This window comes from Triplophysa dalaica, chromosome 10 (assembly GCF_015846415.1).
Source record: "Triplophysa dalaica isolate WHDGS20190420 chromosome 10, ASM1584641v1, whole genome shotgun sequence".
Lineage (NCBI taxonomy): Eukaryota > Metazoa > Chordata > Actinopteri > Cypriniformes > Nemacheilidae > Triplophysa > Triplophysa dalaica.
Window position 1 is genome coordinate 4,111,753 of NC_079551.1, and position 13,767 is coordinate 4,125,519.

Consider the following 13,767-nt stretch of genomic DNA (forward strand, 5'->3'; position numbering starts at 1 on the left):
TGTCGTCTCAGAGACGTATTGTAGATGAGAAAACAATGTCTTGAAGATGTCTTGCCGATATAAATGAAGACAAAATGTATGTATGTGTGATATCAGGGAAACGAAATGTCAACAGTACCTGTTTCCGCCAGCAGGTGAAAATGATGTAAACAAACAAACAGCCAATGGACGTTCATTCACTTGAAGAGCTGAAGAAATACAAATGTTACGACTTCGGCGACTTCACAACTTATTTGTAAATTCTAGCATCAACATTTTACAGTGTATAAAGACACTTTGAGGTTTGTAGTCTTGGTCATGTTCTCAGGTGGTTAACTGCAGTCAACGTCAGGTTCTCCTCATGCTGTCGTCTGTAGCTCCATCTAGCGGTTAAACAAGGAAGCACACGATGAAAACTATTTCTAATCATTTCTTACTGTCAATAAATAAATCAGTTTATGATTTATAATAAATGTACATCTCTTTTTTTCTTAATTTTTTGTGTCACAAAATCAGATTCTTAAAGAAAGCTAAGAAGAAAAGTGAAACTTGCTTTGAAATGAAGCGGTTTATTGTGGAGCACTTAAATAATGAACAAGACTTGATTAACCAATGAATGTCAGACTGAAGTCACTTCATACACTATATGAACTAAAGGAGAGAATCTTCTGCATTTAACACCTACTTCTTTCAATTAAACGCACAATAAAAATGTAAACATAGCCTATTATGTTTGGTTCAGACTAGTCACAGCTTCAGACATCATGCCCACAGGCCGTTGGATTTACATCTTTTCTGGAAACGACCACTGAGGCCATCGCACAAACACTATTTAAAGGTCCCTTAATCCCTATTTACTTCTAAAAGATTATCTCTTGTAAGCAAACACTTAAACACACTTAATAGAAACAATAGATTTAAATAGATTGTCAGCTAGCAAATAAAATGCCCAGCAGGTTGTACATCCTCCATCAATTGACCTAGTGACCCAGTTTTATGTCTAGCTTCTGTTATCCCACATAAGTTCTGTTGACAAACGCTGCAGTTTTCGTTTTGCTCCAATAGAATATCGTCTATTCTGCGCGTGAGCTTTCAGTCTGTTCCACTAAATCTTTTATCTGCTCAGAAAATCTCCACGTTTGATTTTGTGTTACCATACTTACTCGTGTAACTACATAGGTAACCGTCTTTAAATAGGAAACACATGGAAGTTTTTGGTGGCTTCTAAATTCATTCCTGTTTGGATCCTAAGGATCCAAAATGATGCACGACTAATCAGAATCAGAATTAGAATCAGAAAGAGCTTTTATGCCAAGTTTGTTTGCACATAAAAGGAATTTGTTTTGGTGACAGGAGCATCCAGTACACAGAATAAGCAACAACACAGAGACCATCAAACAATACAAAAGTTACACAGCTGACTTAAATAAGGGCCAATGGGTATAAAAATTAAGAAATACGATACAATAAACATAAGAGTAAGGCTATAGAGAGTAAAGTTAAAAAGTAAAAAAAAATTAAGTAAAAAATAGAATAGACTATTTCAGTAAAAGTGTTATATACAGCAAGATGAAATATAATTTACAGAAAAAGTTGTATAAAAAATAGATAGTGTATTATCTGAAGGATATTGAAGATTGCACTTTATTATTACTGCACAGAATTAATTGCACATAAGAAGTTTTGTACACAAGAAAAAAAAAAAAAAAAATTTAACTGTTCAAGAGGTAGATGGCCTGAGGGAAGAAGCTATTTTAGTGTCTGGTTGTTTTGCTGCTCAGTGCTCTGTAGCGCCGACCAGACGGCAGCATTGTGAAGAGATGATGGCTTGGATGTGAGAGGTCCAGGGTGATCTTCTGAGCCCTTTTCCTCACTCTGGATGTATACAGTTCTTAGAGGGTGGTCAAGGGAGCACCAATGATCTTCTCAGCAGTCCGAACCGTCCTCTGTAGTCTTCTGAGGTCTGACTTTGTGGCTGAGCCAAACCAGACAGTGATGGATGTGCAGAGGACAGACTCTATGACTGATGAGTAAAACTGTTTTAATAGAGCTTGTGGTAGGATGAACTTCTTCAGCTGATGTAATAAGTACAACCTCTGCTGGGCTTTTTTAGCAATAGAGCCAATGTGATTGTCCCACTTCAGGTCCTGAGAGATGGTGGTGCCAAGGAACCTGAATGACTCCACTGCTGCCACAGTGCTGTTCATGATGGTGAGAGGGGGGAGTGCAGGGGGGTTTCTCCTGAAATCCACAATCGTCTCCACTGTTTTAAGCGTGTTCAGCTCCAAGTTGTTATGACTGCACCAGACAGACAGCTGCTCAACCTCCTGTCTGTAAGCAGATTCATCACCATCCTGGATGAGGCCAATGAGTGTGGTGTTGTCTGCGAACTTCAGAAGTCTTACAGAAGGGTCCTGGGAAGTGCAGTCATTTGTGTACAGGGAGAAGAGCAGTGGGGAGAGAACGCATCCCTTGGGGGCGCCAGTGCTGATTGTGCGAGTGCTGGATGTGAGTTTCCCCTTTCTCACTAACTGTTGCCTGTCTGTCAGAAAGCTGGTGATCCACTGACAGATAGAGCCAGGAACAGATAGCTGGGTTAACTTTGTCTGGAGCAGTGATGGGATGATGGTGTTGAAAGCAGAGCTGAAGTCCACAAACAGGATCCTTACATAGATCCCTGATCTATCCAGATGTTTCAGGACAAAATGCAGCCCCATGTTAACTGCATCCTCAACAGACCTGTTTGCTCTGTAGGGAAACTGCAGGGGGTCCAGTAAGGGTTCTGTGATGTCCTTCAGATAAGCCAATACAAGTCTCTCAAATGACTTCATTACCACAGATGTGAGAGCGACGGTTCTGTAGTCATTCAGTCCTGTGATTTTGGGTTTCTTTGGGATGGGGATTATGGTGGAGCGCTTGAAACAGTAATAAACAGGATTATTTTGTCAGTTCAGAAGTTGGGTTCTAATTCCACTTCAGCATGTTTATTATACTTTACAACCAGTGAATATGTCATAATCAATAGCCATTAAACTTAACAGTGAAGCCCAAGATCAAACTAAATATTCTTTGAAGATATGAAGTATTTAATACTACTCAAGATTTATATCAGACTAGGATTGACCAAGACAATTGAAGGTACGAGTTATGTCAATAGACCCGAGAGTCTTACCTGTGACAATAACACTGAACTGATAGTATGATGGTCCTCCACCAGTGATGAACTGAAGGAATGATTTCAGTCGACTGCTGCTGCTGATCTTTACTTTATACAGTCCAGCGTCTTCTGTTCTGATGTTTGTGATGATGAGAGATCCAGTCTGATCATCCACCTGCAGTCTGTCTATGAGTCTCTGTTCATCAGTAAAGAGCTTGTTGTTCATACTGAATATGACTATCACTTTATCTCTAAAGCTCCACTCGATCACATCATCAGACTGGAGTTCAGGAACATCAGACTCAAGAGTGACAGAACTCTCGTCCTCAATCACTGTCTTTACTGTAACTGTAACAGCAGCACATAGAAGAGAGAAACACAAGAGAAAGAAATATGAACATTATCATCCAGTGAACAGGTAAAGATCATCAACATTGTCAAGAGAAACACAAAGGTCAGAGTTCTGACATGCAGGAAATGTGTGACCTGAATGTACTGTAAGGGTGTGTTCACAAATGCCATGTTTGGTTCGATTAAAACAAACTCTGGTGCGATTGCTCTGTTAGTGCGGTTTATTTGTGTAAGTGTGAACGCTGACATCAGAACCCTGGTGCGCACCAAACAAGAGGACCGAGATCACTGGAAAGATGGGTCTGAGTCCGCTTACAAACAAATTCCGGCGCAGTTTAATAGAAAGCTCAAATTAAAACTCACCCATTTGTTTCTGACGTTCATAATTAATGCGGAGAAACACAAACACAACAACAACGATACACAGCAGAACAACAAACACTATTCCAGCTACACCTCCTGAAGATAGACCTCCATCTGTAATGATAGAGAGAAAGACTCAAGATCACATCAAACACACACATATTCCTGTCAGTTTAAGACAAACACAAGAAATGTATTTTCTAAAAAAAGCATCAACAGTTTCTACAGTAAAAAAGTTTCATTGACCCCTGCATGTCATGTGCTGTTAGGTGAGCAGGATAAACATGAAGATACTTAAAATAAAGTGTGGATGTTCTTCTGCAGAGGCCTTTTGTTTAGCTCATGATCCCTCTAAATAAACACATATTCTTGACTATCATGTAGATTTTGAAAGTGCAATAAACTCAAAAGCAAGAGTTGAAATCTTAATCTAAATTATTCACACACAACTGATATTAATATGAGAGAACTGAGATACTCACCACTGACAGAAACACTGAATGTCTTGTATTTTGTGTCTCTATTGCTGCTGATCTTTAGTTTATAAAGTCCAGTGTCTGTGGTTTTGGTGTTTGTGATGATGAGAGATCCAGTGTGAGGATCCAGCTTCAGTCTGTCTCTGAACATCCCATCAGCATCATATATTGAGCTCTTATTGTCTTCTTTATCATGTTTAGCTATGAGAACACCATCCTCTCCAAACCTCCACAGTATCAGATCATCTCTCTGTGTTTGGACATCAGTGTGTAGAGTCACAGAATCTCCCTCAGTCACTGACTTCACATCACCAGCACTGATAACACTTGGAGCAACTACAAGATGGACAGAGATCAGCGTGAGATCAGAACAAAGACATGTATTCAGATTTGGAAAAACTAGAAGGCGAGTAAGTGACGACAGAATTTTCATTTTGGTAGACGATGAAGCAATTTGTTGAAGTTATTGTCTGTTAACATGAAGCCTAATGTATTTGAGTTTAATTGCTTTTTTATGCTTATTTTAACAACAGAAAATATGTCAATGAGAACATCTGAGCTTATTGGGCACTTAAACGCTATTAAAATACAGTATGTGACAGTTCACAGATACAGACGTGCTCAAATTTGTTGGTACCCCGCCACTAAAAGCACAATTTTCTCTAAAATAACTTGAATTTGACGAAATTAAATGGCATCCATCATTGTTTATTCATAATTTAATAGAAACAGAATTTGCTTTTGATTTTTTATTCAACATAATATTGTAAATGATAATACAAATGATAATGTCATGGACTGAAATGATGGGACCCCTAAGCTAATATGTGTTGCACCACCTTTAGAGGCGATGACTGCGAGCAAATGTTTTCTGTAGCTCTCAGTGAGACTTCTGAACCTGTTAACAGGTAGTTTGGCCCACTCTTCATGAGCAAACTGAGATGGAGAGATAACAGGTCTGTGATGTCTGGGGCTGCATGTGCGCCACAATGGTCGGATCAGCATGTGCCTGCCAGTGCGCCGAGAGGTGTGGATAACCCACTGAACCCCACTCATGATCGGGACCGGGGATTGCAACTGTTTCCCATGAACGAGTAATTCCCAGTAGGCGTCGGTCATGAACCAGTGTCGATTAAGTCCCTGGCCTTTGTACACACTGCCCGTCTCTACTACCGATTGGATGGTTTAGGGAGGTCCTCGGATCGGCCTAGCCTGCGCTTCTTGTTGGCCCTGGCTAAGCGCTGAGAAGACGATCGAACTTGATTATCTAGAGGAAGTAAAAGTCATAACAAGATTTCCGTAGGTGATCCTGCAGAAGGATCATTGACGTTGGCCAGATGCGTGACCGGACCCAGAGCGGAGGCTATCTCGGGTTTGATGGCTGCCTCCTCCAGACTGTAAGTTTCAGCTCTTTCCATAGATCTTTGACAGGATTCAGATCATGACTCATAGAAGGCCACTTCAGAACCATCCAATGTTTGGTTCTTATCCCTTATTGGGTGGTTTAGATGTATGTTTTTTGTCTTAACTGGGGAGTCATTCGATTCGTCTGAAACTATCCACTTCTGAAACGTTTAGTTTTTAGACTCATGTTGAAATTAATGCTGATATCCATCCATCCATTTTCTACCGCTTATCCGAACTACCTCGGGTCACGGGGAGCCTGCGCCTATCTCAGGAGTCATCGGGCATCAAGGCAGGATACACCCTGGATGGAGTGCCAACCCATCGCAGGGCACACACACTCACTCACTCATTCACTCACGCACTCACACCCTACGGACAATTTTTCCAGAGATGCCAATCAACCTACCATGCATGTCTTTGGACCAGGGGAGGAAACCGGAGTACCCGGAGGAAACCCCCGAGGCACGGGGAGAACATGCAAACTCCACACACAAGTCGGAAGCGGGAATCGAACCCCCAACCTTGGAGGTGTGAGGCGAACGTGCTAACCACTAAGCCACCGTGCCCCCCAATGCTGATATCTTCCATTGCAAATTGCGGTGGTCCAATGTTTTAGTCACAATCTGTCACCAGATGGTAATCTTTGTTTGAGCCAAGGGATATTAAACATAAAAGTAGTACCTGTCACGTGTTATTAGTTTGAGCGGTTGTTATCTGGGAATAACAAAACTTTGAATGTCATGACTGGCCAATCAGAATCAAGTATTCCAACAAGCTGTGTAATAAGATTTGATAAATGTGTGTGCAGAGCCATTGACAGAGTTACGACAGAGGAAGTTCGAACTTTTTGCGTGTCACGGGATTCATGGGGCCTTCAGCTAGTTCCAGGAAGCTATGTTTTCTCTTTAAATGCTTTATTTTATTCATTAAATGGCTTTCGTCTTTAAATGGGTTAGATGTTTACTTCAGCTGGTCTGTTTAGTCGCAGCTCTATGTGTTACTAGTTACTGCCGTGACCTATTGTGAGCCTCCATGAACCACCATTGCTGTGAAAAAACTGTTCAATTAAGTCAACGGAGTTGATGCGACTCTTCCTCTCCCCCTGCCCCTCCCTCCCTTCCAAACCTCCGTCCCTCACCTCCCTCCCACACCTCCCTCCCACTCCTCAGGAGGAAAGAAGCATTATTTGGTGAGCTGTAAGGGTACTCACAAATTTGAGCACGTCTGCATGTCAACACTCACCTGACTCTGAGCGCAATAGCGCAATAGCGACATGATGACATCACACATATGCAAATGAGATCACTGAGAATCGATTCTGAATTACATTGTAAGGGACCAAAGGACCTTAACTTCAGTTTAATTTGTAAAGTGAAATCAATTTTCAAAACAATGACTCAAACAATTCATTTTCATTCTTCTTACAGTACCTGTGACATTAACTCTGAATCTCTTGTATGTTGTTGTAGCTCTGTTGATCTGAACTTCATAGGGTCCAGAGTGTTTGATTCTCATGTTTGTGATGGTGAGATCTCCAGTCTGACTGTCTGTCTGAAGTCTTTCTGTGAATGGACCATTATATGCGAAACAGTTTTTATCAATATCAACTAAAAGATGAACAGATTCGCCTTCTCCAAACCTCCACCATATCACATCAGATGTTTGTATGACAGTGAGATCAGTGTGTAGTGTGACAGAATCTCCCTCCATCACTGACACAGACTTCACTTCATCTGCATCAACACTAAACACACCTGAACAACACAAACAGTAGTTCAAACATCTCATCATCAAGTCATAATAAAATATTACTAAATAATGAATCAAGTCTTCTTCAAAAGCGATAACACATAACATTTGTTTTAATCAGTCGGTTCTGTTTTGAGAAGATAATGAAGGTAAACGGGATTGGATTGGTGGCGCTGGTGACATCACATACTGATTAGCATACTTCACTTGTGATGTAATAATGTCGTGTTTGGACTACAGCGCCCTCTAACTTTCAGATTTGGCTGCATTTAACCATAATTCATTGAGAAACTGTGCTTAAGAATTCCACGGTTAATCGTCCCATCTTATGGTGTGTGTCCAACGTAGAATCGTAAAAATTGAGCTTTAAGTTAGGTAAAGCCAACAAGAGTGACACGAGTCTAGCTCAAAGGCTGTATATAGGGCCATAGGTTTGTGAAGAGCAATTTTGAAGCCCAAAGTGGGCGGAGCCAGTCATCGCCATCTTGAAAGTTCGTCACTTCTAGATAATCGAAAATGGATGAAGAGGCAGAACGTGGATGGATCTGAGGCTAGTGGTGGTCATATGGGTGCTTCTCAATTCTTATTTGTTCATCCTCGTCTCCTTTCCTCACGTATGAGCTCCAGCCCTTCAGGATGAGAGGGAAGGGCGCAAGGAAAAGACGCGAGGACGGAGGAATTAAAACTAGTGAAATGGTATATCCTCACTCCCTTTCAGGTACTTCAGAGCATTGTCAATTAACGATTACTGTTCACATTACACATTGAAAATATAAAAAAAAAAACATACTCGACAGATGTCTTAATCCTCGCTAATGTCTCCTCAGAAAGCCTACTCGATCCTCACTTCCTCCAGGTGCAGTTAGAGATTTGAGATGTCTTAAAGAGGACTGAGCTCCATCGGTTTCCATGACAGAGGAGTGAGGAGGCATATTGAGAAGCACCCATAGACTCAATTGGACACACACTTAATAATGCAGAATCACAAAGATCCCGAACAATTTAAAACAAACATTAATCCTTTAAAAACTTATTTGTCCACCTCAGGCACAAAGTACTTATAAATATGAACGTTCTTTAGGCACGGGAGGATTTCTTGTAAGGAAGGGAATTCAATGAAAATGAAAACAAGAACTGTGTTGCCGATATGAACCAAAATACATTTAAAAAATATTTTTTCCGTGTCAAATTGAAAAAGGAAATGCAATTGGTGATTTGACATTTATTTTCACTAAAATCTCAAGGTAAACCTTTATACGAATGTTTTTTAATACTCAGACAATAATTCAGTTTAGAATTTAGATTTTATCTTTGCTTTTATTTCTTAATTTTTGTTCTCATTTTCAAAGTCATTGAAATAACATGTTTATCAGTGGGTTTGGCTGAGTGACTGCACTACTGTGAATGTCAACAGAAAGGTAATGATTACCACTGACGTTTCCTGCCGGCAGAAGGGAAAAGTTGCGTGTTGTTCTGCATTCCTGATCAAAAGAACACCCTGATCTACAGTTTTGGACCTACATTTTCAACTATATTTTTTGTGGCTCTGACAAACATGCAACCCAACGAATAAAACACTTTCTTGTCTTCCTGCTTGCAAAGTTATGCACCATTTCATTGAAACAGCTCTTTTATTTAAAAATAATTAATCAAGGCAAAAGAAGAAAGTGATTTCCAATTTATTTTAATTATTTTATTATATCCAAAAAAATATATATTCACCTGAATTTGTATGTACAAATACTGCAACTAATCTGACCTACAGTTAACAATGTAAACTATGTATACATACACAAATTCAGTTTATAATGTGAAAGTGTTGTTCAGATTAAAACAAAACACTTACCGCACACGAGTAATAAACACACAATCCTGATCTTCATTTTTCTGTTGATTCCTTTGAGTACAAATTGATGAAATGAAGATTATCCTTCAATTTTAATAATCTATGTAGTTTTACCGCTGAGTCACACAGCCTGACTAAAACCACAAGACTCTGAAATCCTTGCTGCTGAATTAACTACAAATGTCCTGATACAAATCATAAAGATAAAATATCTGCTAACCAGACGCACAGATGGCCGTTCCCTTCTCTGCCATACGAAAGCGACAAACATCAGTAAAACTGAGGATTAAAAGGTGTCCGTTATGTACACTAGTCTAAGTATCAGACAGGTCTGTAGCTCCTGAATTATGTTGCCGTCAGAATCATGTTGCCGTGCTTCAGAATCAGATCATGTGTAGACACAGACTAACGCAAAATAATCTATCGGTCACGAACATTTGTAGGCTACACACGTTCTCACTAGCTTGTGGGTTTTGACTTAAAGGGATACAGTTACCTCCACTGGGCATGCGCACCAGGGGCGTACTTTTCTCAGTGAATGGGGTTAAACACCCGGACTCCTCCCCCTCCCTCTCCAACATGACTCCGCCTTTGAGTGTGACCGGATGATGATTGGCTGTTCTGCCTTAAGTCCCGCCTCTCTTGGTGTGTTAGATTTATCGGTCAGCTCGTGCTGCTGAGGATGTTAGATCTTATGGTAACATGTCTAATTTTTCCAGTTACTTTGAATGAGTGTTTATGCTTTCGAGGTTTTTAAATAACCTTGATATGTGTTTGAGGAGATGTTCTGTTTATGTTTTGATGATATGTCGAGTGTTTTCTGAATTATATTTTTAGACTAATGCTAATTGCAAATTGGGATATTGTTCAGAAGCTAGATAAATTCGGTTATTTATGTGGCATGTAATGTAGAAAGTAACTGTGATGAAGAATGCAGGGAATTGACGAGGATGAGGGAAAAATTGATTTTGATATTTTGAACATTGCTTTTTTTGTTTAGCTGAATAGTTTTGTGGATACTTACCGATTATGTTTGATTGTACCTGTTGAAGCACTATGAAAGAAAATTGTATATTATTTTAATGTTTCAAAACAGTAAATTGTTACTTTATTTATTCCACCTTGAGAGTCTGGGTGTTTTTTTTATATCTTCCCTTTTCAAGGCGCAAGTAAGCATACTGTAGCAGTCTTAGTCACAGTCTTGTCAGATGTCACTATCAAGTTAACCACTCTCTTCTCCCCCTGGGATTATTAAAGTATTTCTGATTCTGATTCATTAGCAAATCTACTGTTCTGTTTTTTCACAACATTATTTTGACTTATTTTCTGTTGGTTCCGAATGTGTTTTTATACTTTTCTAGTATCACTCATTTAAATGGGAAGCTTTTTATATCTTGTATGTTATACCTTTTGTACTGTTCTGTCATTGCATTCATCGTTTTCATTGTTAACAAACAAACCACATACCCTGCGCACATTTGAAAAGCTTGATACGCCCCTGATGAGCACAGTAATACTACACAGTTTTTGTCACGCTGAAAACAGTTTATTATTTGTTATTCATCATCATCATCAAAACTTTATTACAGACTCAAGGTTCAAATTTAAAGAAACAAAAAAAGCATTAGACAATAATCACAATATACAGGATCCATCGCAAACATAAAGAGTTACAAAATACAGCAATACAAGTGTCTCCACAGCTTTGACTGACCCATATATTTGATAAAGCCCAAAATAGTTTCATTTTTAGAAGCATTGAGCCGACAGATAAAAATATAAGTAAGATTTCGTAGCAGTGCTTTAAAAGTGATTCCTCTTACAATCAAACATGTCACTGCATTAGTATCATTAGTAAGATTCTCATTGCATCGTTATAATCTACTTGCAGCTTCTGTAAACTAAATGCTCTGTAAATACACCTCAAATGGGCAGTTTAAAGTGTTGTACAATATGCTTTAAAAAGTGACACCTTCACCTCATCTGAACAGAAACTAAAAAGACGTAATAGTATATTCTCCTGCGTATACATCACAGGGCGTTGCCTTTCAATATCCTCATCATCTGTCATGCGTTCAGTGATAATATGTCCAAGATATTTTACTTTCACACACACACTGAGACTCTTCTTATACCACTTAAAAACTGGAAAATATATACTTTTATCCTCCTAAGTTCTGCAAATCATAACCACACTCTAATCACACTCTTATTATTGTAAGGTTATATTAGGTGAAGGCGTTAGCTAATATGATTTATTGTAATTATATGGCTTGGCGAGATTTTGCCCCACTTGTATTTCTTCTGGCAACAATAAGCTGCTGCTGCGACACCGACACCGAGCCCTCTAACGGTGTCCTAAAATGAGCTGTTAGCTGCCTCAATAGTGCCTGTAGTAGCAGTAACCTTGTGATCAAATGCGATCGGCTTTAACTGAAATGGTGATTTTTCTGGACTGAAAACAATGTCTGCGTTATTGCCGCATAAAGGAAATGAAGAGTCAAAAGCAACCGCAGTGCGGCTCAGCTTGGTCTCTCGCGAGATTTGTTGTCTCCATTTATTCATCATTGGAGTTTGGGTTCCTCACCACAGCAGGGCGATATCGCTTGCTCACCGTGAGACTGCATTTATTGATTTATTAAATACTATCTAATAGAATGATCTTGGTCTATAAACACCATGCACTGTGCTGTGTTTAACTGTTTTCTTATCTGCTCCTGTAAAGATGCTTTAGAACGAGGTGAAAAGCGCTACATAAATACATTTAATTGAACATGCAGTAACGAAAGCGTGACCGCAACACGTTAAGGCGCATGCGCGTCAAAACACGCATGAGGTCGACATGCATGACGTCATTGCACTACAGGCTGTTTTCACTCATCTCCTCACCGAACCACTCACTCTCGTCTTCTTTTCAGGCGAGGCAATGCGCATCTCTAACAAGCCTATTTGAGTGATTTTCGATCGATTTGGCACGTTTAAATGAACTCCTGATGTTTGTGAGTGTGACGAAAAATCTTTTTGATTGTTGTTGCTAAAATTCAATTCAATTCAAGTTTATTTATATAGCGCTTTTCACAATGTGTATTGTTTCAAAGCAGCTTTACAGGGGCAAACAGGAAAAACAGAAAAGTTAAAACACAGCACAGTGCATGGTATTTATACAACGAGTAAGTTCATTCTAATAAATAACATCTAATTTCTAAATAAATAAATGAATGAATGCAGTCTCCCGGAGTGCTAAACTCCCGGAGTGCACTCCCGGAGTGCTAAACGGACTGCTAAACTTTTGTTGTAGGACAAAAATATAATTTTTACCTTAAAGATAATGACGTCGTGGCAGCGAATATGGTCCAGGTCAGGGGCGCAAAGGGGATTTTTTAATTTAAACATAAATCAGTAAATTCACCTTTATACAGTACATTGGGTTAGATGATAATGTTATCCCATGAACCTTAATTGGTCTAGCAAGATAAAACATTATTATCAAACCATAAATTGTTTGATTTATCCAACCATTTTTTTTCCTCTCCACTTATCTAGTTGCATAGTCATGCTCTCATTTGCTGTGTTTGCTAAATGCAATGGACTAGCTACAAATAAATAACAAAACTAATCTGCCACATCTGGAAAAATTGAACAGGAATGATTAGATACTTTTATTAAGAATAGCGAGGGGATTGTTTTTGACTCTTCATTGCGTTTATGCGGCAATTATGCCAAGCCATATAATTACAATAAATCATATTAGCTAACGCCTTCACCTACCCTAAACATAACCTTGCAGAACTAAGGAGGATAAAAGTATATATTTTAAGTTCTCTAAGAAGAGTCTCACCGTGTGTGCGAAAGTAAAATATCTTGGACATATTGTCACTGAACGCATGACAGATGATGAGGATAATGAAAGGCAACGCCCTGTGATACTATTACGTCATTTTAGTTTATGTTCAGATGAGGTGAAGGTGTCAGATTTTAAAGCATATTGTACAACACTTTAAACTGCCCATGTGTGGTGTAACTACAGAGCATCTAGTTTACAGAAGCTGCAAGTAGATTATAATGATGTAATGAGAATCTTACTAATGATAGATGGCATAGTGTAGTGAAATGTTTGAGTGTAAGAGTAATCACTTTATAAAGCACTGCTAAGAAATCTAATGTATAGTTTTATCCGTCGGCTCAATGCTTCTAAAAATGAAACTATTGTGGGTTTATCAAATATATGTGTCAGTAAAAGCTGTGTACACACTGGTATTGCTGTATTTTCTAACTCTTTATGTTTGAGATGGATCATATGGTTGTGTATTGTGTTTTTTGTCTGCTGCTTTTTTGTTTGTTTAAATCTGGACCTTGAGACTGTAATAAAGTTTTGACGATGATCATGAACAATGATGAAATAATAAAAAACTGTTTTAAGCGTGACAAAAGCTATATGG

At 39.0% G+C, this 13,767-nt stretch overlaps 1 protein-coding gene across 2 annotated transcripts; it reads right to left on the bottom strand.

Moving 5' to 3' along the window:
* Positions 1-1,260: 1,260 nt before the first annotated feature.
* On the bottom strand, positions 1,261-10,277 carry LOC130429975 (junctional adhesion molecule A-like). Of its 2 annotated transcripts, none has more exons than XM_056758839.1 (7): positions 9,549-10,277; positions 9,329-9,379; positions 7,164-7,295; positions 4,333-4,662; positions 3,851-3,964; positions 3,152-3,484; positions 1,261-2,894 (listed from the first exon to the last, which is right to left on the bottom strand). In XM_056758839.1, the coding sequence occupies exons 1-7, from the start codon at positions 9,580-9,582 to the stop codon at positions 2,842-2,844; spliced, it is 1,047 nt and encodes a 348-aa protein (XP_056614817.1). In that variant the 5' UTR covers positions 9,583-10,277; the 3' UTR covers positions 1,261-2,841. The 2 variants fall into 2 exon arrangements, with proteins under 2 accessions (XP_056614817.1, XP_056614816.1); XM_056758838.1 differs by having other exon boundaries at positions 7,164-7,487.
* Positions 10,278-13,767: the final 3,490 nt, after the last annotated feature.

Bases quoted from the DNA above. Each gene is read 5' to 3' on its own strand.
- LOC130429975 (XM_056758838.1), bottom strand. From the start codon at position 9,582: ATGGCAGAGAAGGGAACGGCCATCTGTGCGTCTG. The intron at 9,380-9,548 runs GTTAGCAGATAT...TTGTACTCAAAG, and splicing joins AACGGCCATCTGTGCGTCTG to GAATCAACAGAAAAATGAAG. The intron at 3,485-3,850 runs GTGAGTTTTAAT...CTGCTGTTACAG, and splicing joins TGAACGTCAGAAACAAATGG to TTACAGTAAAGACAGTGATT.